This window comes from Phaethon aethereus (assembly GCF_964289735.1).
Source record: "Phaethon aethereus genome assembly, chromosome: 2".
In the NCBI taxonomy this organism is placed as follows: domain Eukaryota; kingdom Metazoa; phylum Chordata; class Aves; order Phaethontiformes; family Phaethontidae; genus Phaethon; species Phaethon aethereus.
The window spans coordinates 110,175,727-110,201,856 of record NC_138582.1 but is presented as its reverse complement, the minus strand read 5'-3'; the positions used below and the strand labels follow the sequence as shown (position 1 = coordinate 110,201,856).

The 26,130-nt window shown below is 39.9% G+C and overlaps 1 protein-coding gene across 1 annotated transcript in view; it reads left to right on the top strand.

The window, feature by feature from the left end:
- CNTNAP2 (contactin associated protein 2) overlaps positions 1-26,130 on the top strand; it is a gene marked incomplete at its 3' end in the record, with an annotated part of 1,307,043 nt that overhangs the window by 1,207,823 nt on the left and 73,090 nt on the right. Inside the window, exon 21 of the mRNA XM_081996846.1 lies at positions 11,458-11,551. Coding sequence (XP_081852972.1) covers positions 11,458-11,551 — 94 coding nt within the window. The remainder of the gene's footprint in view (positions 1-11,457; positions 11,552-26,130) is intronic.

Here is a 26,130-nt window from a genome sequence, read left to right as displayed (position 1 = left end):
AGATAACTTGCTCAGTTGGAAAATACATACACAGTTAAATATTCCAGCCTTGCTTCAACTCATATATATTTGGGGCCCAACCATTTTTTTTCCCCAGTGTTTTATGAGACTGGTACCTATCTAGGGCTTTAAAGGGCCAGAAACATTTTGGTTAGTGTTGCTCTGCTGAGGTAAAAATTTCTTAATCTAGCTAGTGTGCTTAAAACATAGCTGGTTTATGTAATCAGAAAGCATATACACTTGAGGTTTATTAAATGAGATGATCTGTCTGATGCACATGCAAGAACAGGGAAAGGAGGGACCCACACAAAGAAAATACAGAAATCCTACCCTTACTGTATCCTGAAACAGAAGATTTCTACGAAATTTTGTTTATTCTCCCTAAGGAGGTTGATTTTATTACTTACCTGGTTAAGTTCTGTAAATGAGAGAACTGATATGAGCAGAAATGGATCTGTTAATCATATTGTTCACTTGAAAATTAGTCCTGTTTTCAAATATAAACTCTTCAAGTTGTCTCAAAATACAGAAGATATAAATACAAGTTTTCTCAGTATCCAGAGAACAAATCATAAAGTATGAGCTTTCTCTTGCAGATCTAAGCAATGAGCATTTGAGTAGACTTTTATTTCCTGCTAAATCCTTCTCCAACCTGATGAGCAGCTGGTTTCCTTGCTTTTAAAGAAGACAGCTTGCTTGCCAGGTGCTGTTGCTCGCACTTCCACAACTCTACATGGCATAAATTTGTCACAAGAAGGATTTATTTCTCATCAAAGTTTCAATTCAAGAGCATTCAGTTAGTATTTTTGAGATCTTAACAGCAAGTTCATACTTAGAATACCTGTCTTTCTAACTTACTGTAATAACCCTGTAGTGCCAGAGAGACTTAAAAAATCTGCAGCCAGGCAATAAATTCACATGAACTATGTGAATCTGAGTTTTATCATGATTCCCAGGTGTTTCACTTATATATAAATACAGTAAAAGACTCATTATTGAACTCAATGAGACCTCACCCCATGCTGGCAGACAGGAAACCACTGATTACTTACATAAAGTCAGAGTTACTGTCCAATCAATGAGTATTTGAGGTGAGCTTTGAAATACAGATATCCACCATATTGTATATCCATAAGGTAACAAACAAGAACAAGAACAAATATTTAGTGTGGATTGTTTTCATTAGAATTACATCCCTATTCTTAACATACCAAGAGAGTCAACACTAAAGGTTGTAGCAAAGACTCTGTCAAAAGGTTTTTATATTTCAGTTTTCTACATTCACTGACTGCAGACAAATCAACAATTAGTTCTACATTAAATAACAAGCTCCCATTTGTGATGCCAGTGGTTTCTCAAGGCTAAGATTAAGGATATACAGTCACGAAAATGAAATTACATAAATTCAGGGACAAAGATCTACTTATATTCTGCTGTTTCTATGAGGTGGGCAAAATTAACATTTGCTATTAAGAATTCCTATTTCTTGCCTCTAGTAAAATACCAGATACTAGTAACCATGGCAGACCTCCAAGGATGCATTAGTTCACCTGTGGCAAGAAAAAGCCCAGACTGACAGATGGGGAATGCATTATCCCAGTAAATGACATTTCAAGAGCTCAGCTTTAGATCATGGAGGGCAAGTTTTACTTTGTTAGACTTCATTGAAAGGTTTCATGCTTCAGCAGCGTATTTTCCATATAATAAAACCAGATCACTCTATACCAAGTGTTCATGCGCGATTAATGCTTTTCACACGAGTAAAATATTTTAGGAAAACCAAGAACAAAAACTCCCTAGCAGAGGTTCTGATCCAAAGTCCGCTGAAGTCAATGAAAGGCCTTCCATTGACTCCAGCAGGCTTTAAATTGTACCTTAAAGAACTGCAACAGTTGCATCCTTTGCGCAAGATTCATACCTCCTGCTTCTATGTGTGTACCCCAAGTAAACTAAGGGTGGCATCCAGATCAGAGATGTTTCTGTTCTGTTGCACAAAGCTGTATCTACATGTTACAAATTTAAAAAGAAAAAAAACCCAAACCATATGATGTGCTTTAATTTCTGATGGAATAGAGCTGATAGTCAACAGATTTGGACTGGGCCTCTCAGCTTCCGTACTAAGATATTCTTGCACGTTCTCAACAGATCTCCAGTTCTTCATACCTGCTTTAAAGCCTTTTCTAGGAATGGGTTATGAGTCACAGCTTCTAATGTCTTCTTTGTTCCTGAAAAGGATTAGACTTGAGCAACTTTTTCAGGACTCCAGTGTCCCAAATTCATCCATACACTTTCAGAACAACTATCAGTATCCAGTGCACATTAGCTCAGCAGACCATATGGAAGGATAGCTGACAGTTCGTTCTTTCAATCTTGAACAATACTGAGAACTGTGGTAGAGAGGCTAGACACAACAATACCATATATTCACAATGTTAATTACTGACTCCATTCAAAGTGAACTTAATTACGAGGCTGTATGGAAATCTTGACCTGATCTCAGCTATTCATAAGATTGAGAATAATCCCAAAAATTTGTTTGTGCAGATCTCCATTTTCCAGCTTCACCAGAAGCACGCAGTAGAAATACTCATCTTCTGTGAAAAATTATCAATTAAATATTTGACCCTTGCCCAAATGAAATCAATAAGAATCAGAGTTTTTGCAAGTCCATTCTCTTATTTTGATTTTGAATTTATTTTGATTTTGTACTACTTGAAAAGAGATAACATTTGCAAACTCCTAGATGCTTAAAAAATTTAAATCATACAAAGTTACTTCAAAACTAATCTGAAGTACAAAAAAATGGTAAACATAATATCAATAAAATAAAATGGGTGAAGTGGAACAAAGCAGTCTGCATATAATCCCAAACTTAATTGCAATGAATATATCACAGATTTTTATAATTGTAGATTAAATTTTGGTCTCATTAAAGGGAGTGGGAACTTTCTCATGGACTTCAGTGAGGCTATAATTTCACCTCCTACCATTATTGTTGCTGTAGAATAATACCTAACTATCATGTTTCATATATTTTGAAGTCCCAACAGAATACGATCACTCTGTTTGAACTCTTCCTTAACAGAGGCCATAAAATTTCACCAAATGATTTTCTGCAGCTAACCCAAAAAGTAATCATAGCAGTATAATACATTTCTAGAAAGACATTTTATCTAGCTTTAAAGACTTCAAATGATAGAAAATTTACCATATCCTTTGTCCATGTTTTCCAATGGTTGGTTAAGTGCCATTCCTGTAAATAATTCGTACCTAATTTACAGTTTGAATTCTGCAGACTACAGCATTTAACTTTGGGATCTTTGTGTCTATGTCTGATAGATGAAAGAATTGCTTGGTGCCAGGTGTCATTCCCTTTCACACTTTCTTAGAGATGCTGATTAAACTATCTTTTCATCTTGTCTGTAAGAAGCTAAATAAATTGAATTATTTTAGTTTACCATCAGAAGTACCATTTTTGAGCCATAAAACAATTTTATAACTCTTCTCTGAAAACTCTTCCATTGAGTCACATTTTGAAAACCTTTACGCAAGGATTACACATGGTAATGGTAGTTATGGCACCAAAACAATGTAGAAACTCCATCTTTATTTATTTATTTATTTCATTTTCTGGGCAAGCACGCTGTCACAGCATCCTTTGGACAGTGTTGTAAATGCTCTAGACTCCTGACTGATTTGAACACTGGTTTAACTAGCATTTCACTGACTGGTAGGGAACGGGGAAGTACTGTTCATGATTTGAAAGAAAACAGGTAGAGAGTATTAACAAATTCCATAGCAGTTGGCATGCATAAAATATGTTGTAAATATCCAGGACTTGAATCACAGGTGAACATTACACCACAAGTTAATACAATGCAACTGCAACCCTCTGCTTTTTTTTCTAATAATCGGGTATGCCTGTTACATTAAAAGTATATTTAATGAATTTCCAAGCAGGTTTTGCTTTGAAGAAAAAAAAAAATTTGTTCTATTAATAGTAAAGTCCTTCCTGCTGAAATGAATTTTTTAAAATCCCTGGAGATACATCATTTTCACTATGTATTGCCATTCTGCAACGGAAATGTATTACTCAAAATGCTTGTGCAACAGAAAGGCAAACTCAGACCATTTCTTGGAGCAGAACCATACATTACATCTGCATGTTTAATGCATTAGCACTCAGCTGACCCATAGCTGCTAAGCTCTTTTTCTCAGTCAGAAGTCACAAGAAAATGTTTTTTACTCAGATTTGAAAACACAGTTTTTTTCACAAATAGGTGGCAAAGTAGCATAAAAAGCTATTGGTATGAGACATTTTGAAAATAAAACAAAGCTTGTATTGATAATATCTCATAGTATCTCATTCCTATAACCCTAAACTCCATCTGTTTTCCAAAATATAAAGAAATACAGACCCTTATCTTTGCATACTTCAAATTCTCTCCAAATATAATGATGTTACGGATGTTGCAGAAGACTAGGTGTTCAATCCTTAAAAGAGTCTGTAAATAACAGCAAGAAAAAGCAGAACAGCATTTAAATCATATGCATCAGAATAAGAAATGAATGAATAATTCACTAATTAATGATTTTCTTACCTGTTCTTTTTTTGTTCATAGGATGTCCATGAACTCCTAGCAGTTTTGTTGATTTTATCCTTCACTGAACTTACCCAACCTCTTTATTTTACAGTGTGACTTACAATCTTTCAGTTAAAGACAGCAGTTATGGGTAGGCAGGAAGCTCATAAATTAGCCATTTCTACCTCCCTTTCGTGCATGATGGGGTTGATTGGTGGCATCTGCCAAGATAAGTCAGCACATCCCCACCAAACCCCAGCTAGCTGAAAGTCAGACAAAATGCTTTCATAAACAAGAACTCCTTTCACTCATTAGTAAGTGAGAAGTTGGAATATCCATAGCCTGAAGATCAGAACATGGAGTCTTTCTTTTACTGGCAGATATGCAGTGGGGAAAATGTGATCCACAGAGCCTCATCTGGAGGTAGCATCTTGCCCTGTGGTTGTAAATCTGAGTCTGCTGCCTTCCCTGTAGTTGCTGCAGAGCAATAGGGACAAGTACTGGACTACATGTCTTTACAAAAAATTCTCACTCTCTCTGCATCAGCTGAGATAGTTTCAAACCTTGAGGCCCTTTGGAAGAATATTCTTCTTTACTTTGTTCTGTAAAATCACTCCATAAGAGAGGAAATCTTTTACATATCCGTCCTTCTCGGGGCCTTTCAGCACAGCCTGTATTGCTGGATTCAGAAGAATTTTTCAGTTGTCTTGTCCCAAACTTTGGCTATGTCTAGGCTACATATCATGATAAGACCCAGAAGTGAAATGTGTTCCTCACCCTACACCCCATTTTCCCTTGGAAATAAAGCTAGGACATCCAGGGCATGAGGGAGTATGATGCAGTCTGATAGCTCTCCAGCCTGCATATCAGAGCAAAGGTCTGCAGACCATATCAACAGGCTTACCTGCCTTACAGCATGTGTTACTTACATTGGCTTATGTTGAGACTATCTCCTTCTTCTGTACTGTATTTCTGTGAAACACAGTGATGAATGTGTGTGTTTTCATTGGCATGTATGATTGCTGGTTTGGCATCAATTTTATTGGAATTAAAGAAACAAAGAAAGAACAAAAGAAGCATTAAGTCTTTTCAGAGTCTAACATTAAGCCTAAAAAGTCAAAACTTAACATGAAACAGGTGCTTTCCATTCTATGGCAGCACACATTGGACAAATTAATGTCCTGTGAAAGTCATCTTTAGGTACCTGAGGTAGGTCTCTTTAATTTTATTAACTTGGCATTGTATGACTTGCTAATGCTTCTGTTAACATTTGTTGTAATTCATCTATTAAAAAGGGCAATGAAAAGTCAACAGATATGTGAAAGAAGCATCAGAGAATTGTTTCAATTGAAGGCAGTCACACTAAATAGTGTCCTTTTCCATATCAGTGCTTCTGTTACATTTTGAGTTATGTATCTACACTTCCATTTAAATTTTATACAAATTTTTGTATTTTTTTTATAGTGAGGCAAATTATCCCTGATATTATTTATCAGAGCAAGAGCAGCTTCAGAAAAATATACACACTTATTGCACACAAAGGATTCAAGTTTTTAAACAGAAAAAAAAACTTTATTTTATTTTTTTCTGCAATGTATTATTTTTTTCTGTGTCAGTATGCCATGTTGACCGTGTTTCTAATTTAAATTCCTGCAAAAAAGAGACTTTATCATAAAAGACCGTAGTTGATATTTATTTTTTAAAACTGCAAAAGGCTAAATTAATTAATTAAAGCAGCAAAACAGATTTGGAGTGATTGATTCCTAAAACAATATTAACTGTACCTCTGTAGAAATGTCATCTGAAGAGCTCAAAGCACAACACAAACCTTAAGTTCGCCTTACAACATGCTGGTGAAGTACATGCCTCCTCCTGTGTTCCAGATGAGCAGTGAGGCTGCAGGTCTGTGACAGTTTAAGTCAGTAAAAAATGCTGGGTTTATGGTCCTGCCTTCTTCTCTGGATCCACTATTCATTTACAGCCTCTGTCTGATCCACAATAACCTGGGTCAAGGACCTAACCTGGCAGAAAAAGCTAAGTGAACCACTAGCGCCACACTAAGGGAGGAGCTGAATTGCAGTAAAATTAGCTTTGGTGATCCTAAGGAATTATACAATTGCCACCTGAATCTGCTCATTTTCTGTTGCATTAAAAAGATAAAATATTTTCATATATCACAATATTCAAAATATTGTTTGTCAGTTTTTTCAGCAGGGGAATACTCATCTCTGTTTAAACATTACGAGGTCAGATTTCAGGCATCCCTGAAAGAAAAATACTCTCTCCTATTTGATTTTCATAGTCACCTTCCTGTTTTCTCCTAAATTACTACCATGCTTGGGAGGAACTCCATCTAAACACCTGCACACCACCTTGTTATTTTCTTGGGCTGCCATGCTGACTCTATTCTAAATTTGTAAGCATTTTTTAGCAGGAACCTTCTTTTTGTTATGCAATTTTATAGCACTTAGCACAAAAAGCTCTTGTCCAGGACAAGAGAAGATTTTTAATACAAGTGATAAATCATTACAATAATGCAGGAGAGGAATATTACGTTGGTCATTAGGATAACACATCACCTTCTTTATCCTGCTATTACTGAAGCAAAGTTGTATTGACTTCAGCAGGTGCAAGATTAAGCCTTACAACATCATTATTCCATAGTGTTTTGAAATTTATTTAATAAAATTTCTTCAGCATAAAGAAAAACCTTAGCTTTATAGTAGTACACACACAGAGGCTGGATTGACAATGATACAGATGTAGGTATATCCACAGGGTGAATATAATGTGTGCATATGTAAATATACCTTTTTTTTTTTTTTTAATATCTTTTTTCCCGAGACTACTAAGGTGATACAGGCATTATATTTGCCCTTAGATTTATATGTCTGTTAATCTCAGGACTCCTGTCAAGATTAGTTTGATTATCTAGGTGAACAGTAATTTAAAAGAAATAGCATTTTATTGAACTTCTTAAATCCCAGCAACTTCAGATAAAGACAGTCTGCCTGGTGTGATGTGATTTGAGAACTGAAACTGCAAGTTCCTCAGAAACTGCCATCTACTTTCATCTGTGTAGTGCTCAAAGCCACACTGTGTTTATATTAAGGTCAAAAGAAATTAATGAGTTTTTAAAGAAAAGTAGCTGTAATGAAAAATCTTAAATATAATTCTAAAACTGTAATTTAATACAAATTCATGACATCAACCTCTGTGTATGCAGAGCCTTTATTTAATTTTCACTAAATAATGTAATTTTTTTCAAATATCATTTGATGCTAGTAATTCCTTTTTTATTATGTGTCTTATATTAAATTCATAGCCTAGTATTTCATACAGACTGCAGGCTGCTCTGTTCCAGCTGCTACACTTGAATACCCACTGGATGGCAGTCACATACAACTTTGGAAACAATTCAGCTCGGTCCTTTCACTCGCTGACCTAAAAAAAAATCCTAGGTTAAGTGCCTCTAAAAAAAAGTTCTCTTTTATTAGATTTTGCTAGTTTAGAACAAAGACAAGCAATAAAAGTCATCGGACAAAAATCTCACTATTCCCTCACTGTTGTCTTGTGGTGCACCATTTCATTTCGGGTAGCAGGATTAGAGAAAGGCGTAGCTCAAAGCCGGCCGTGGAACACAATGCAGTCGTCCCCCATGGGACAGGAGATGCCAGAGCTGCCCTTTGCTCCTCTGCCAAAACTCTGGCATCCCCATTTCCAGAGATGTGCAACCTATGACCACAGACCAGTCTGAGGGATTTGGTGAAATACAGTATCATTATTTTGGGATCGCAGTCATCACTATTTTGGGATCGTAGTCATAGTGTAATGGTATATTTTTACTTATTTTAAATGTGTGTGCCATTATGTGTTTTTGCCAGGAAAGACAAAGTTGAAGAATTACATGTAGCAGAACAATATGAGGTTTGCAATGTTCTTTGGTTCCTGAAGGATTTTCTGCCATGGCCTCAGAAGAGCTTCTTAGCAAATAAAGCATGTTTGCATACTACAAAACCTAAGCTTTGGGTCATGGGGTGATATATTAGGTATTCCATGACCAAATTACAGAGCAGCTTAAAAATAAAAACCTAGACCTCAAAGCTCTTACTGTACTGTATGGTCAAAAGGCAGCCTTGCAGGGAACCTGTACTGTAAAGAAACAAACTATACCTTTACAGAGCTGATATACTGACTCTCTTTTAATCCATTCTGGACCAGCCTTTCCACATCCTAAACACCAACTGAAGACAAAGGGAGTTTCACCACACCACAGCTGGCAGGATTTGATATTCTGTATTTGTGCATGTAAATGCTCACAGTGATTCATCATTTAAATTGCCTTTTCATTTTCAGGTATGTATGTCCTGCAGACACAATTAGCACTGTCAGGTAGAGGCTGCCAGTACATTAGGCAGGGATGACTTTTTAATTACATTTCCTAATAGTTAGTCTGAAAATGGACACCTGGACCATGGCTACAGCTCTAGGATACCCACAATGCACTGATAAATGAAATTATAGATTGATAATAACTATTATAATTTATTAGTATCTTATCATCAGATTACTGATTATCTGATCAACCCCACTGCTCAGATTCCAAGACACAACAAAAAGAAATATTTAAACATTGCTCCAGATTGGTTTTGGAAAAGGAAGAATTTAAGTGTTGATAATGTTGACAAACATGGTAGTACACCAGATTATTATATCCGAGTTACTTCAGCATATTTTACAATACACATATAAAAGGAGAACCTAGAAGATTAATCCTGTGCAAACAGAATGTATCAGAAATAATTCCACTGCAGGCAAAGAAGTTACATGAGGTTAAAGTCTTGGCATATGAGAGGCTGGAGGATCAGGGTTTTGTATATCAGTCTTTTCAGCAATTTTTTCCTGATACGCTTTTCTAAAGTCTATAACTTCAGTTTAATAACCATGCTGGAAAATACCATGAGAACTCTGAGCCATTCCCATTTGCCTTCTGAAGTAAGAAGGAAATATTTTGTTCCCTTGATATGCCTGCAGCTCCCATTGACAACAGGTCTGACACTTGTGATACTGGATGCCAGAATGGTGACTTCCCTTCCACCAGGGAAACCAATAGCAAGCACTTAACTGGAGTTTATACTTAGTAGCACCTGCTGTGGTTATGGTTGGGAACTGTTTTGTATTTTAACTCTTTGTATTCACTTGACTACACCCTTTCAAAAATAACCCTTTTTTATTTTAAATTATGTAAGTAAAATATGTAAAAAGGTAAAAGATGTATTTCTGCTATTAAAAATCTGAGAAAAGCTGTTTAAGAGACTGTGAACAAACTGAAACTTCTTACTTTACAAGTAAGAAGATGGCACTATGTGTTTCCATATATTTAACTTGAAAATCTACAGTCTAAAATTGGGAGCTAGCCAGTAGTCATGCTGATAAACGTCGATGGCCAAATTTTAAATAATCAGTGTGCAAACTAGTTATGATCAATTAAAAATAATTTCTGAACATGAGCATTTGCTCCACCTGTTTTGGCATCTGCAGGGAACTTTTTCCCTCTCTGTTATGTATATACACTTCTCTTGTTGGGGTTTTATGGGGCAGTACAAGAAAGACAGGAGCCCTCTTTTCCAGTTTTCATAGTTTTTGAGATGATTGCCTCTGCAGATTCATGGGTATGACATTAGTAGGCTTTCCAAGTAATGAGGTCACAGAATTCCAGGTTGTAATGGGATTCAGCCATTCAGTTCTATGCCATCGGCTATTCATTTCCTTTTAATCACTGAATTGAACATTTGCAGTACCTTTACAGCAAACTAATCCAAGATAATAATATTTTGAAATTAGAAATATTGCAAAGAGATATGTGAAAAAATTCTCCAGAATTACTTCTGCAATCTATACTACCCTGCAAAGTCTTAAATCACATATATGAATTTCTGTCTTGTTTTGTGATAAGTTAAGGCCAGAATAAAATAAAAAAATGTTGTTCTGCCCTGTTTAAGTCTGTGTAATAAAATCATAAAACCAAGAAAATAAATAACAACAGCAAAGATAAAAAATTCATCCCAATTACCTTTATGAAATGTGAACTTCAAAACTCTACTGAGCTGTATTGAACTATCTTAGTAGTGTTGTTGCTAAGCATAGGCAATTTGTTTTCTTCCTCTCTCTTCACATTTTTCTCTCAAATAGTTAAAAAACAGGAAAAAATATGCTAATCTAATGTGATTCTTGTGCCATATCAGGGACAATATGAGTTTTCTATAGATTAAACTATTTAGCGAAGTTGATTGCTCATTAATATGAGATTTCACTTAGATTTCACTAGGTGCTATCACAATGTAGTTGAACAATATTTTTAACAAGAAAATAATAAAAATGAAATGCAAAAATGTATGTCTTATTAATTTATTATTTATGTCTTATTAATTTATTACTTTTCTGAGGGAAGAGGAGACCAACACCTGCATTAGTCTCAAATTCTCAGCTATTTTCCTGTGGGCGAAGCATGTAAATCTAGTTTTAGCAGTAACATAGGTCCCAAATGGAAATCTTGCATTAAAATAATAAGCTGTTTTATTGTTGATGTTGTTGTTATTTTTAGCAATTATATTGCACACAAGCAAAAGATGAAATTACTCTACAGTAACCAGAACAAATGTCCAATCTAGGTATTTTTCAGGCCTTGGAAACTTTGGAAATGGCACATATGGAAGGAGGGGTATTAACTGTTATTTCCCCTTTATCAGAATGAGAGTACATCAGACAGAGCTGTAAGTGGGGGCATAAACTTTATAAAGTAGACCTGATTCAGTAGCACTGTCAGAAGGCAGATCAATTCAAAATCCTCATAATTTCTTTTCTCTTCCCTCAGCTTGATCACTATCCTCCAACAAGTTACAGCCTGCCAACAGCATCTGACATTCAGTTCAATTCCCCAAAGGCACTATTCCTAGGAAAAGTTATAGGTAAGATTTCATTTTATACCTGGTTATTTTCTTAGATATTTTCAGAGAATAATAAAAACTGTAAGCACACAGGACAATGATGTGTGTCATGATTGCAGCAGAACACTTGCTGCCCATGTCATTCTTGACTAGAAAGTGGTGATACTGGAGTATCACCTATGATACCATGGATACTTAAAGGAAGGGTTATGATCACCTTGTCACATAGGTTGATGTGCACACAAATAAATGATTGTCTGGCCAATGCATGGAAAAATCCAGATATGGGTAGAGACACTTGCAACATCATATTTGTGAAGTTTCATTACCCTCTTGGTGTCAGGTGGAGGGAATACAAGGAAATCATTGAGACCACGTTTCTACAAGGAGATATTGAAGTTATTTCAAATAGTACCATTCACTGTGAAGTTATCGTATGCTTTATATAATGCCTTTATCCATACAGTCAGTCTTCTTATCCCAGTGCATCCTCTTGTGGCATAACTATCTCTCATCACTCTCCCAAAACTGCCACTTTCTCACAGTGAGGCCTACCGGCAAGATTCTTTGGAAGTCTGTAACACCTAGAGCAACACTCATCTATACATTTTCCATCCCTTTTATGGACCTCATCATTATTTTCCAGTGCAGCAGTTTCCCAGCCAGCTCTCCAGCTGAACTCGAAAGGAAGTACAGATGCATCTTAAACTGCCTTGGCCTCACTTTTAGGCCATCATACTTTCCATTGCTTAATTTTTCTACTACTCACATCTTAGATTAATTTCCTTAGATTCCACTTCCAGAATCAATTATTGCCCTGACATTTACAGCTTTTAAGGAGAGCTTTTTACACTTTTCAGAGATAAGGGGGTATTAATATTATTTCCTCTAAGTTGTCTGTACAGGGACCTGGTTGCTTGAACAGTAGTGAAGGGTTTAATCCAGAAAATGGTAAACTTTTCTTTGTTTAGTGGTGCAAGTCAGCAAACTGTGAACTCCATGCACTGATTTTTGAAGTGGAAAAGCAAATTGACCACATAGCTAATGTGACTTTTTGAAGATACACTTTTCCATTTGTTTTGTTTTTAAAATTTAACACGTTGAACTTCCATGAAACAGGAAACAAAAAGCCTTTAAAGTGTTTGGTTAGCAAGAGAGACATGAACTATTGTCCAGTACTCTTGAAGCCAGTTCTGCAGATAGTACAAAAGACAGTGTGGCCTGATTTTGTCGAGTCTGTGGGGAATGGGTGCATTCCCACATTGCCACACCGCATTAGGCTGGTGGGACTAGAGTTGACTCTCTGCCTCAGCCAGCCTGCTTGTATCCAGCTAAAACCAGCACTTTCTGGCCATTCTAATTGGACAGGACTTTGGAGGAGGCTGAGCAAGGTGCATGAGAGAAAATGGAGATAGACATGCAACAGAGAAAATACTGCAGTGTAAGAGATAAATAAAAGAGTGAAGGGAAATAAAAGGACAACTCCTAAAACAGAGAGGAAAACAATGCACTGTACACTGTGATGTGAAAAGAAAAAAATGGAAGAAACACAAAATGAAAGAGAAAGCATGATATACTGTTTACGCTGCACTCATTTAACATACCCTCAATGCAGACAAAGCTCTGCAAGGAAACCAGTTCTTATTCCTTTGAATTGCTGAGCTGGCAGTTGTACTAGCAACGTAGTCATGTAACCACATAGATGAAACCATGATATAGATAGGAGGTTTAGTCTTTGCACTCGTTATTTCTAAGCTGAATTTTTATGCAGGTTCATAGCACTACAAAATCAAAGTCCACCCAGCTGCCTCCCACATAATCCCATGCCCAAGTGCTGGTTTCTTTGCCATGTTTAAATATTCCCATTCTGAAATTTTTTTAGGCATTCTTGGAGAATAAAGGGGCTGCAAGAACTGGGCAGCTCAGGTGGTCCATGATACAACCTTTCATGTTTAGGATACTTGTTTCAATATGCGCAGCGACTGAAAGGCATGATAATATTCCCAGAGGCCCAAATAAAATCAGTTACTGACCCAGGTCTTGTTCCTATGGATCTAAATCTGCAACACCTCACATTTGCCTCATTTGACTCATTTGCAGTCATGTATGTGGTTGAAAATAGAGTTTTAAGTCTCCTCTTACTATTTCAATTGGATACAACTAAACGAGAAATTAAGTTTGATAACAGAACATTATCTGTATTCTGCCTGTAAATGTCAAAAGCTTGATCATAGAACTCACTGGACTTTTTCATAATAAAGATATATAAAAAGAAAAAATAGCAGAAGTCAATGATTATAGCTTGATATTTGTTATGTAATAAGAGAAGTTTTAAATACCTGGGAACTTACAATTTATATTCCTCTTACTCTCTATAAATATGGTAAACTGACAAGAGCAATTAAAAGCAAGTATCAAATCTAGAAGTTGAAAGAATAAACATAGTCCTGATAATAGCTGTCCCATAAATACATATGGTACAGCTGAAGATTGTCGTCAGGAAGCATAAAGCAATCACATCTATCACTGATGCCCACCTTCGGCTCCTCTGCTAACTTAAAGACTGGGAACAGGGAAAGGTTACCCTGAAGGAGTGATTTATGGGTATGTTATATTTCTGTTTTCCTGAGCTACTTGATTTTAAGCCTCAGGCAACCATTTCTGAAGATGCTATTTGTCATCCATTCTATGCATTTGTTATATATTGTACAACCCTGGGAATTAATACTTTATTTTTTAACAGCATAGGATTATATTAGCAGATTGGGAGTATGATTCTTTTGCTTCCTCTTCTCTGCTTATGTTACTGTCTTTGCAAAATAGGATATTTTATTAAGCAAAAGAGCAAATCAGTACTAAAGAAACAAAAAAAATCCCTTATAATCTTTCTGCCAAAGAAAACTTGAACATCTCTGCAGAGGCACATATTTCCTGATGTAAAATTATTGTGCAACAGACCATATCTATTGATCAGCTTTACTGTGCAACTCTCAGAGTAATGTTGAATGAGGGAAGAACACAGTTAAGATGGTTACATGAGCACAGCAGTTTGAAGGGCAAAGTAGATGTAGAATCCATTATCTTTAAAGCTCCTAATTGTCACATCATACTGGCTAGGCATATTTCAGTGACCCAGAGGGATTAGCACGAACAGAAGATCTGGATACATCTATCAAGTTACAATTTGTACCCACCTGCAACCACATTCTCTAAATGGGCAATATGCCTCCTGTTTCACTGCTAGACTGTCAACTGCATTCAGTTTCTGTTGTTCCCATATTATGCAATTCTTATTTGTCATCAGAAATGAATGCAAGGCCCTATTAGTAAAGATAGATGGGTTTTTGAAGAGCACTCCAGAACAATCTTACTAAGAAACTGATCTTCTGCCTGTCTTATTTCCATTTTTATTAGGGTTATTTGCATAGCAGTGGCTGTTTCTGCCACAGCTGTGCTTGCTGTGATAGCTCATCTACTGCCAGTCAAATGAAATGACAACATCTACCACAATGCAACACCACTCTCTGCTCTAGGTGTTACAACACTATGGCTGATTAATAAAATGGTGACGAAAGGGCTCTGTGTCTCTTAACTGTTCATAATATTTTCTGTAAAGCAGAAGCATCACATCAGAAACAAAAATAAATTATTGAATTGCAGTCGTAATCAGGGAGCATTTCTTCTTTTTTAAGTTGAGGTGTTTTCTGCTTTCCTGAAATAGTTTCCAGAAAACACAGTTGTTCACTGGTTTGAAAAACACTGATATAAAATATTTTTAGCCTCCTGGGAAACTGGAGGTAAAAGCATTCAGTATATAATTCTTACCCAGGTGAAATGGATTATGATTTGAGGTGTGAAATAAAGCTGAAGGAGATAATGAATGAGAAAGCCTGTTTTATGTGAGTGTCTAATAATAAAAATAATAGAACTAGAGAAATGCAGGATATTATAAAAAAGATAGAAGGGAATTGTTAATGTTTCAAGAAAGTTCTTTAATCTGTTATTTAAACATACTCGGGCTTTGATGGCTGACACAGATGAGATAAGAGGGAAAAGATGGCTACCTGGATGACCAGCTATGAAGAGAAAAAATAAAAAGTTGACAATGTGAAAGCATTACATGTCACAGTTCAGATCTGAATCTATATTTTCATTTAGGCTGCAATTTGAGACTCATTACTGACACGGAATACAGCAGAGGTTTGCTTTTCCCTCTAACTGTAGCGGTTTTGGAATCAATGCTCAGGATTGTCTTCACACCCTTTTTGGAGGCCTACACCAACTTCCATTATGTGAACTTGCTATATAGAGAACTGATGTCATAGTGTGTACTTTATTAACTGAAAGTGGGAGTATTTCTTTGTGTTTTAATATGCATTTATAAAGAATTAGCTACACATAATTAAACATGATTTTGTAAAAATATCATTCTGGTGAACAGATATAATTTGAGAATTTCTTAACAGGACATTTGATTGAGTGTGAGATCAGACAAGAGTTGCTCTTGAGAAAGTGGCAGGGAAGTAAAGGAAATGTGCTCCTTGTCTGTTTTACAACAACAACAACAACTACTCCAAATCAAATGATATAGTTTCAAAAATACTTAAATATCCACATGGAAACAATCAACATAATACAAGTCAGCTATAACAGATAGATTATCTGAACTGATTATCAGAACTGACAGCTGTCTCTGCAGCTAATCTCTGTCAGGCTCCATTTATGTCTCTTCAGGTACTTCCAGTAAGAGTAGCAAAAAGGGAAATACCTTTCAGGTCTGCCTTCATTCTTACAAAAGCAGCTGCCATCACTCTACAGCTAAAGAGAGATCCTGGGAATCAACCCCAGAGGCCTTGATTCTTTTTTCAAAAGGGGATTTCCTCAAGAAGAAGAGGCAGAAGGTCCATTTCTAGATGTGTTATTTCCCTGGTGTCAATGAAAGAATTTTTTATTGTTCCCTGGCTGGAGTTTCTTTCTTTACCAGTGCATGTGGTGAAAAAGAGAAATTGTTCACAAGATATTTCTCTGGTTTCATTGTGACATTCACTGCCTTGGACTGATGGAAGGTAAGACCAGTTAATATCTAGCCAAGTTTAAAGTGTGCAAAGGAGAGAACACAGAAAAACTTCACAAAAAGTAGGAGGTAAATGACATTGCTTACATGGCTTAGGTAAGGTATAGAAATGGGAACTGCTTTTTTCTTGCATGGCATCTCTTCATAAATACATATTCAATAATAGGAGGCAAAAGTTTAAAATCCTTTGAACTACCAGCAGAGACAACAGCAGTTTTTCCAAGAGGTAATCATTCTTTACTAGTAAATAAGACACTTTATCTTCCGTAGAATAAGTCTGGCAGTTTGATGCTTCAACAGTTCTATCTGAAAAACAGAAATGACATAAAATGTAATTCATCCTACCAAAAACATCATAGACTCTCAAAACCAACTTCAGTGTCCATGTTTCCACACAACTGCAGAGGTTTATCACTTAGAGGGTTCGTTTCTTGCCAAAGGAAGTCTAAACCTATTAATCTCTTTGAGAACATTTACCGTCATTGAAAAGGGGGTTTTGATAGCCTTTATAAAAGATTCTGTAAAGGATCTGGGCATTGTCAGCATTGGCACTCAGTTTGGGTATGCTGCTTGACACTGACATAATCTGATATGAAGAAATCATTGAACCAAATATTGGTTTAGAATTAGGTCTCTGATACTGTAAGGTACTTTCTCAGCTCTTAAATTTGGATCCTAGAAGATAATGCAGACCTGTAAATAGATTATGAATAATCTAAAAGTATTCTTCTACTACACATCTTTGACATATATCTACTACTACCTCATGATCATAATGAGGTTAGCACCTCATTACATGTATTACCAGTGTGGCAGTCAGGGCTCTACAGCTTGCACTTGCCCTGTGGCTTTCTTCATTTTGCAGTGTAGGCAAATAATCAGAGTGCAGGGTAGCTTAGCTTACTTTCACTGATAATGAGCAGAAAACAGCTAGCATGCAGTAAATTCATCCACTAACTTACTTCAGAGTAACTGCCTTCTACTTCATTCAGTACTATAATCTCAGGGAAGAATGCATATGTATATTGTCATATTAGGACACCTCCTGCTACAGTTGCAGTTGAATATTAAATATGTGCTTTCCCCTCATGCATGAGTCATACATGAATTATCATACAAAAATACAATATCTGGACAATTTTCCTTCTCCTCCTCCTCCTGTATAATAATATCGAACTGGTTGAAACTCCTCTGGGATTTAATATTGCCTATCCCTCTGACTTGAGGCATGTCTATCTGTTTATATCTCACTCTGGTAATGGTGGAAATGTTCCATGGCTCTTTTAATTAAAACAAGAATGAATGTAAAAGTAAAATCTTTTCTTTCAGACCTCCGAGTTTTTTACCTATGTGGTTTCTCTGAGAAATCCTACCTACAAGCCCTATTCAGAAAGGAACAATTCCTATCTACAGGCCTCCCATCCAAGGGGACACCATAAAGACTTTGAATTGCCAGTTCCAACCACAGTAACTTCTGTGGCATCAATCAGGGTAGCCCAAGTGAATTTTATCTTTTGTTTGAGAACTGAAACAAAGAAGAGAAGCTACGAATATCCATTGGTGCTGTTTGCCTCTCAGTATCCATGCTGTATCTTCTTAGCATTTTTCAGAATATTATGGAGTTTGGCTCCTGTGTCATTGGCCAGCTGGCAGCTCCATACAGGCAGAAGGTAGGCCCCAGACAATCTGGTCTAAATTAGATGTTATGGTAATCTCAGCAGTCATGAGTATAGTTAGCTCTGCTCTTCCAAAAATTGGCTGGAGTCATCTCACTTCCACTGTTCAGGGGCTGTTCATCTCTCAGCCCCTACCCCACACTTTGTCACTGGCAGGTGCCCTTTCACTTGCTTTTTGCACTATTCTCTATAAAAAGACTTCACTGATTACTAGTCTTCAAATCTTACATGGGCATTCAACAGCTCCAGAAGGTCAACTATGTTTTGCTTTCTTTTTTCTCATGCTCTTCTAGCATGCATACCAGCCTGTAACAGGATGCAAGAGTCTCCTAGTTCCTAAATTCTAAATTTCTTTTCCTTTATGCTTTAAGATGTCTCAGAAAATTGTTTCATATCAATCGCTCTACTGAATCTTGCAGGGAAAATAATCCCATTGCTTTACAGTTCTTTCTAAAGTATGCATCTACTGGCTCGGAAAAAAAAAAAAAAAAAAAAAAAAGGAGATTGTAAAGGCATTTAATTCAGCTAGTGCCATTTTGACCAGAGTATTTGCACAAGTCTTATCTAACGTTCAAAACCACGTAATAACACCATTTAGACGTAATGGAATAAAATGAAAACTTCAGTAATTAGAGTGACCTTTTCCTAACTTCTGGATTTTATTACAGTGGTGTATCTTAGTTATGCAACTTTTCCTTATCACAGAAAAAGAGAAACTATTTCACCTGTACAGTGTAATATCTACTACTAATTTCTTTCAAATGCAGTTGATTTAAAGGGTCAAAGAGGGGAACTGAACATGACAAGATAACCAAGGGCATCAATAAAACCTGCTGTTCACCCTTTAAAATTATAATGGCAAACTCGGAGAGCTGACAGCACCTTCAAGGCTTGTAAATCATAAAACAAACTATTACACAATCTGAAAATTGAATGCCAAAGTTAGACCTGAAGTGAAAAGTGAGAGCATGTTATAATTCTCCTCCAAGTATATTTGGGAAAAATAAAAAAAAGAAAATCAGAATAGATCTCCACTAAAATAACAGAAACACAGAATGGACAAAAAAAATTACTTTATCATGCCAAGGCACAAATCTTTAAATTTTACATTATTTTACATAATATGGGGAACCTCTGCCCACAGCTCCAGGTAGAAAACATTCAAAAATAATATGAACATGTACCCATGCTTTGATCAGAAACAGCTGTACAGTCAACACCTTCCCTCAACAGCTGTCCTAGTTATCACTCCTATCAGTAGTATCACAGAATCACAGAATCATTAAGGTTGGAAAAGACCTTTAAGATCATCAAGTCCAACCATCCACCCAACATCACCATGCCCACTAAACCATATCCTGAAGTGCCATGTCTACATGTTTCTTTAATACTTCCAGTGATGGTGACTCCACCACCTCCCTGGGCAACCTATCCCAATGTTTGACCGCTCTCTCAGTGAAGAAATTTTTCCTAATATCTAGTCTAAACCTCCCCTGGTACAACTTAAGGCCATTTCCTCTTCTTCTGATGATCAAGTTACTTGGGAGAAGAGACCAACACCTACCTCACCACAACTCCCTTTCAGGTACTTGTAGAAAGCCATAAGGTCTCCCCTCAGCCTCCTCTTCTCCAGGCTAAACAACCACAGTTCCCTCAGCTGCTGCTCATAAGACTTGTTCCCCAGAACCCTCAGCAGCTTCGTTGCCCTTCTTTGGACACAGTCCAGCAACTCCATGTCCTTCTTGTAGTGAGAGGCCCAAAACTGAACACAGGATTCAAGGTGCGGCCTCACCAGTGCCGAGTACAGGGGCACGATCACTTCCCTACTCCTGCTGGCCACACTATTTCTCATACAGGCCAGGACGCTGTTGGTCTTGGCCACCTGGGCACACTGCCAGCTCATGTCCAGCCAGCTGTCAACCAGCACCCCCAGGTCCTTTTCCACCGGGCAGCTCTCCAGCCACTCCTCCCCAAGCCTGTAGCATTGCATGGGGTTGTTGTGACCCAAGTGCAGGACCCGGGCTATTAAACCTCATAGAGTTGACCTTGGCCCATCAATCCAGCCTGCCCAGATCCCTCTGCAGAGCCTTCCTGCCCTCCAGCAGATCAACACTCCTGCCCAACTTGGTGTCATCTGCAAACTTACTGAGGGAGCACTCAATCCCCTCATCCAGGTCATCAATAAACATATTGAACAAGATCGGCCCCAAAACTGAGTCCTGGGGAACACCGCCTGTGACCGGCCACCAGCCAGATTTAACTCCATTCACAACGTCTCTCTGGGCTCAGCCGTCCAGCCAGTTCTCTACCCAGCAAAGAGTACACCTGTCTAAGCCACTAGCCGACAGTTTGTCTAGGAGAATGCTGTGAGAGACAGTGAAAAAGGCTGTGGTCTTCCATCTGCCAGGAATCCCTTGTAGCATAGCCATTGTGATGTGGCAGCTCGGGAGAGATCGTGCTGCCATGAACTGCAGCATGATCTTTCTTCACACTTCACTAGTGCTGTGGTCCTCGAAACAATCTTTTAAAAGAAGATAAAAAGTACTATTCAGTTGTAAGGGAAGGGGGAACTGTGGCCACTGCTGATTTTAAGGTTTCTTGTGTGGAGATACAGGAGAGCAACTCCAAACCAAGTGGCAGGACTTGTTAACTGCCTGTGGTGCTGCTCCTATGGTGAGGGGCCTCCTTTTGGGTTAGAGTGGCAGAGAGCAATTTCTTTGCAATTTGGCAAATTGATGCTTTTCTACATAGTATTGCTTGGCTTTAGGATTTTCATTGAGGTGCAGGGAGGGCACGTTTAAAGCTACGGTTTATTTTCTCGCTGCCAGCCCTTCCCTTTCAGTCCTGCAAGGATAATATTAGGGACCCTGTGCCAAAACATCACTGTAGGAAACATTCATGGTCCTGCACAATAAGGTTCTTCTTTGGACCAAACTCCACTGATACAGAATCGGGTATTTATTCATAATCATTTACATTTGTTAGCATGGTTTGTTTCAGAGAGGTGCAGAAATGCTGTTTTCAGAAGCCAGAACACCAATAAATGTCAAAGGCACAAGTGCTGCTGGCAAAACCTGCTGGCCAGGCCCCCTCCACTGAGCCCTGAGAAGCCCTCTCTTGTTTGCCTCACAGGTGCCAAGCCAAAAACAAGCTGCTCAACACACAGCTCGTTTGACCCTCCCCCAGAGTAGACACACAGAAGGCTACTCTAGCCCCAAACCTCTTTTTAGGCCATGTGGCAAGCTGAAGCCATTCATCTTTTGCGCAGCTGCTTTGCGATACAAAAGGAACTTTATTATGAATTTTACTCCATGCTAACAGAATGCCAGCTGAATTTCCTTAGCCAGTTTCTGGGTATAGTGAATGCATCAATGGCCTGTAAAAGCATCTGATTGCTTAAAACAGTATCACCTAATCCATCAAACAAGGAAAATACAGCTGGGTTTTAAATACTCACCTAAGAAGTAATTAATATCTTTTATTATTTTAAGTATCTCCAGTTAAATACCTATAACAACATTTTCTCTATTTCAAAATCAATGCCATAGTCCAGTGGCAAAGAATCACAGAATCACAGAATCACTAGGTTGGAAAGGACCTTTAAGATCATCAAGTCCAACCATTAATCCAGCGCCACCATGTCCCCTAAACCATGTCCTGAAGCGCCACATCCACACGTTTTTTGAACACTTCCAGAGATGGTGACTCCACCACCTCCCTGGGCAGCCTGTTCCAATGCCTGACCACCCTCTCAGTGAAGAAATTTTTCCTAATATCCAATCTAAACCTCCCCGGTGCAACTTGAGGCCATTTCCTCTTGTCCTATCACTAGTTACTTGGGAGAAGAGACCAACACCCACGTCGCCACAACCCCCTTTCAGGTAGTTGTAGAGAGCGATAAGGTCTCCTCTCAGCCTCCTCTTCTCCAGACTAAACAACCCCAGTTCCCTCAGCCGCTCCTCATAAGACCTGTGCTCCAGACCCCTCACCAGCTTCGTTGCCCTTCTCTGGACACGCTCCAGCACCTCCACACCTTCTTGTAGTGAGGGGCCCAAAACTGAACACAGGATTCAAGGTGCAGCCTCACCAGTGCCGAGTACAGGGGCACGATCACTTCCCTACTCCTGCTGGCCACACTATTCCTGATACAGGCCAGGACGCTGTTGGCCTTCTTGGCCACCTGGGCACACTGCCGGCTCATGTTCAGCCGGCTGTCAACCAGCACCCCCAGGTCCCTTTCCGCCGGGCTGCTCTCCAGCCACTCCTCCCCAAGCCTGTAGCGTTGCATGGGGTTGTTGTGGCCAAAGTGCAGGACCCTGCACTTGGCCTTATTAAACCTCATACAGTTGGCCTCTGCCCATCGATCCAGCCTGTCCAGATCCCTCTGCAGAGCCCTCCTACCCTCCAGCAGATCAACACTCCCACCCAACTTGGTGTCATCTGCAAACTTACTGAGGGAGCACTCAATTCCCTCATCCAGATCATCAATAAAGATATTGAACAAGACTGGCCCCAGAACCGAGCCATGGGGAACACCGCTTGTGACTGGCCGCCAGCCGGATTTAACGCCGTTCACCACAACTCTCTGGGCTCGGCCATCCAGCCAGTTCCTCACCCAGCGAAGAGTAAACCCGTCTAAGCCACGAGACACCAGTTTCTGCAGGAGAATGCTGTGGGAGACGCTGTCAAAGGCTTTACTAAAGTCCAGGCAGACAACGTCCACAGTCTTTCCCTCATCCACTAGGCGGGTCACCTGGTCATAGAAGGAGATCAGGTTGGTCAAGCAGGACCTGCCTTTCATAAACCCATGCTGGCTGGGCCTGAGCCTTTGGTTGTCCTGCAGATGCCCTGTGAGCACTCTCAAGACCAACCGCTCCATAATCTTCCCCGGTACAGAGGTCAGGCTGTAGTTCCCAGGATCCTCCTTCCGGCCTTTCTTGTAGACGGGCCTCACATTGGCAAGCCTCCAGTCTTCTGGGACCTCCCCTGTTAACCAGGACTGCTGATAAATGATGGAGAGTGGCTTGGCAAGCTCCTCCGCCAGCTCTCTCAGTACTCTCAGGTGGATCTCATCAGGCCCCATAGACTTGTGGGTGTCCAGGTGGTTTAGCATGTCCTTGACTGCTTCCTCCTGGATTATGAGGAGTACATTGTGCTCTCCATCCCCATCTTCCAGCTCAGGGGGCTGAATACCCTGTGGATACCTGGACTGGCTATTAAAGACTTAGGCAAAGAATGCATTAAGTACCTCAGCCTTGACCTCGTCCTTGGAGACAATGTTCCCCGCCATATCCAGTAGGGGATGGAGATTCTCCTTGCCTCTCTTTTTGTTGTTAATATATTTGTTAAAACATTTTTTATTATCCATTACGACTGTGGCCAGACTGAGCTCTAGCTGGGCTTTTGTCTTTCTAATTTTGTCCCTCTTGACCTAACGAGATCCTTGTACTCTTCGTGAGTTGCCTGCCCCTTCTTCCAGGTGATAAACTCTCCTCTTTTCCCTGAGTCCCAGCAAAATCTCCCTGTTCAGCCAGGCCGGTCGCCTTCCCCGCCAGCTCTTCTTACAGCACATGGGGAACACCTGCTCCTGTGCCTTTAAGATTTCCTTCTTGAAGACTGTCCAACCTTCCTGGACCCCTTTGTCCTTCAGGACTGTCTCCCAAGGGACTCTCTCAACCAGTGACCTGAACAGGCCAAAGTCTGCCCTCCGGAAGTCCACGATAGCAGTTTTGCTGACCCCTCTCCTTACTTCCCTCACAACTGAGAATTCTATCATGTCGTGGTCGCTAAGTCCAAGACGGCCTCCGACCACCACATCTCTCACCAGTTCTTCTCTGTTTGTAAACAGCAGGTCCAGTAAGGCACCTCCCCTGGTGGGCTCACTCAGGAAGTTATCCTCCACACACTCCAGGAACCTCCCAGATTGTTTCCTCTCTGCTGTGTTATACTTCCAGCAGATGTCCGGTAGGTTGAAGTCCCCCACAAGAACAAGGGCCAGCGAATGCGAGACCTCTGCCAGTCGCTTATAGAATGTCTCATCCGTCTCTTCATCCTGGTTGGGTGGCCTGTAACAGACTCCCAGCAGGATATCTGCCTCATTGGCCTTCCCCCTCATCCTTACCCACAAGCACGCTACTTGGTCTTCACAGTCTTCGACTTCTATGCAATCAAAACACTCCCTAACATACAGAGCCACCCCACCGCCTCTCCTTCCCTGCCTATCCCTTCGGAAGAGCTTATAGCCATCCATTGCAGTCATGAGAAGCATCCCACCATGTTTCTGTGATGGCAACTACGTCATAGCTGTCGCGCTGCACAATGGCTTCCAGCTCCTCCTGTTTGGTGCCCATGCTGCGTGCATTGGTGTAGATGCACCTGAGCTGGGCTATCGATTTCAACTCTGGCACGTTGAACCTACCCCTAGGTTCAACTCTAGTGAGCCCGGTTTTATCCCCTCCCTGCTCCAAATCTAGTTTAAAGGCCTCTCAATGAGGCCTGCCAGCTCATGAGCAAGAATCCTTTTGCCCCTTGGCGTCAGTTGCACTCCATCAGCTGCGAGCAGGCCCGGTGCCGTGTAAACCGCCCCGTGGTCAAAAAACCCAAAATTCTGACGACGGCACCAGCCCCTAAGCCACGTGTTGATCAGGTGTGCTTTCCTGTTCCTTTCAGCGTTCTTCCTGTCACTGAAGGGATTGATGAAAATACTACTTGTGCTCCCGCTCCATCGACCAGTCGCCCCGCAGTGCTCTCAAGTCCTTTTTGACTGCCTTTGGGCTTCTTAGCGCAACCTCGTCGTTGCCAACCTGCATGACCAACAGTGGGTAGTAATCAGTGGGCCGAACCAGACCAGGGAGTTTCCTGGTGACGTCTCTCACCCAGGCCCCAGGGAGGAAATGATTGCAACCACTCACCTAGCTCCTTGGACTTCCTTAGTCGCTGAAGTGTCTAGTTGCTACGTCTGACTATAAAGAAAATGTTGAGGACAGGTTTAATTCACAGAATCACAGAATCATTAAGGTTGCAAAAGACCTTTAAGATCATCAAGTCAAACCACCAACCCAACACCACCATGCCCACTAAACCATATCCTGAAGTGCCACGTCCACACGTTTTTTGAACACTTCCAGTGATGGTCATTCCACCACCTCCCTGGGCAGCTTGTTCCAATGTTTGACCACTCTCTCAGTAAAGAAAATTTAACTAATATCGAGTCTAAACCTCCCCTGGCACAACTTAAGGCCATTTCCTCTTCTTCTGTTGATAGTTACTTGGGAGAAGAGACCAACACCCACCTCACCACAACCCCCTTTCAGGTGGTTGTAGAGAGCCATAAGGTCTCCCCTCAGCCTCCTCTTCTCCAGATTAAAACCCAGTTCCCTCAGCCGCTCCTCATAAGACTTGTTCCCCAGACCGCTCAGCAGCTTCGTTGCCTTTCTCTGGACACGCTCCAGCAACTCCATGTCCTTCTTGTAGTGAGGGGCCCAAAACTGAACACAGGATTCAAGGTGCAGCCTCACCAGTGCCGAGTACAGGGGCACGATCACTTCCCTACTCCTGCTGGCCACACTGTTTCTCATACAGGCCAGGGTGCTCTTGGCCTTCTTGGCCACCTGGGCACACTGCTGGCTCATGTTCATCTGGCTGTCAACCAGTGCCCTCGGGTCCTTTTCCACCAGGCAGCTCTCCAGCCACTCCTCCCCAAGCCTGTAGCATTGCAGGGGGTTGTTGTGACCCAAGTGCAGGACCCAGCACTTGGCCTTGTTAAACCTCATACAGTTGACCTCGGCCCATCGATCCAGCCTGTCCAGATCCCTCTGCAGAGCCTTCCCGACCTCCAGCAGACCAACACT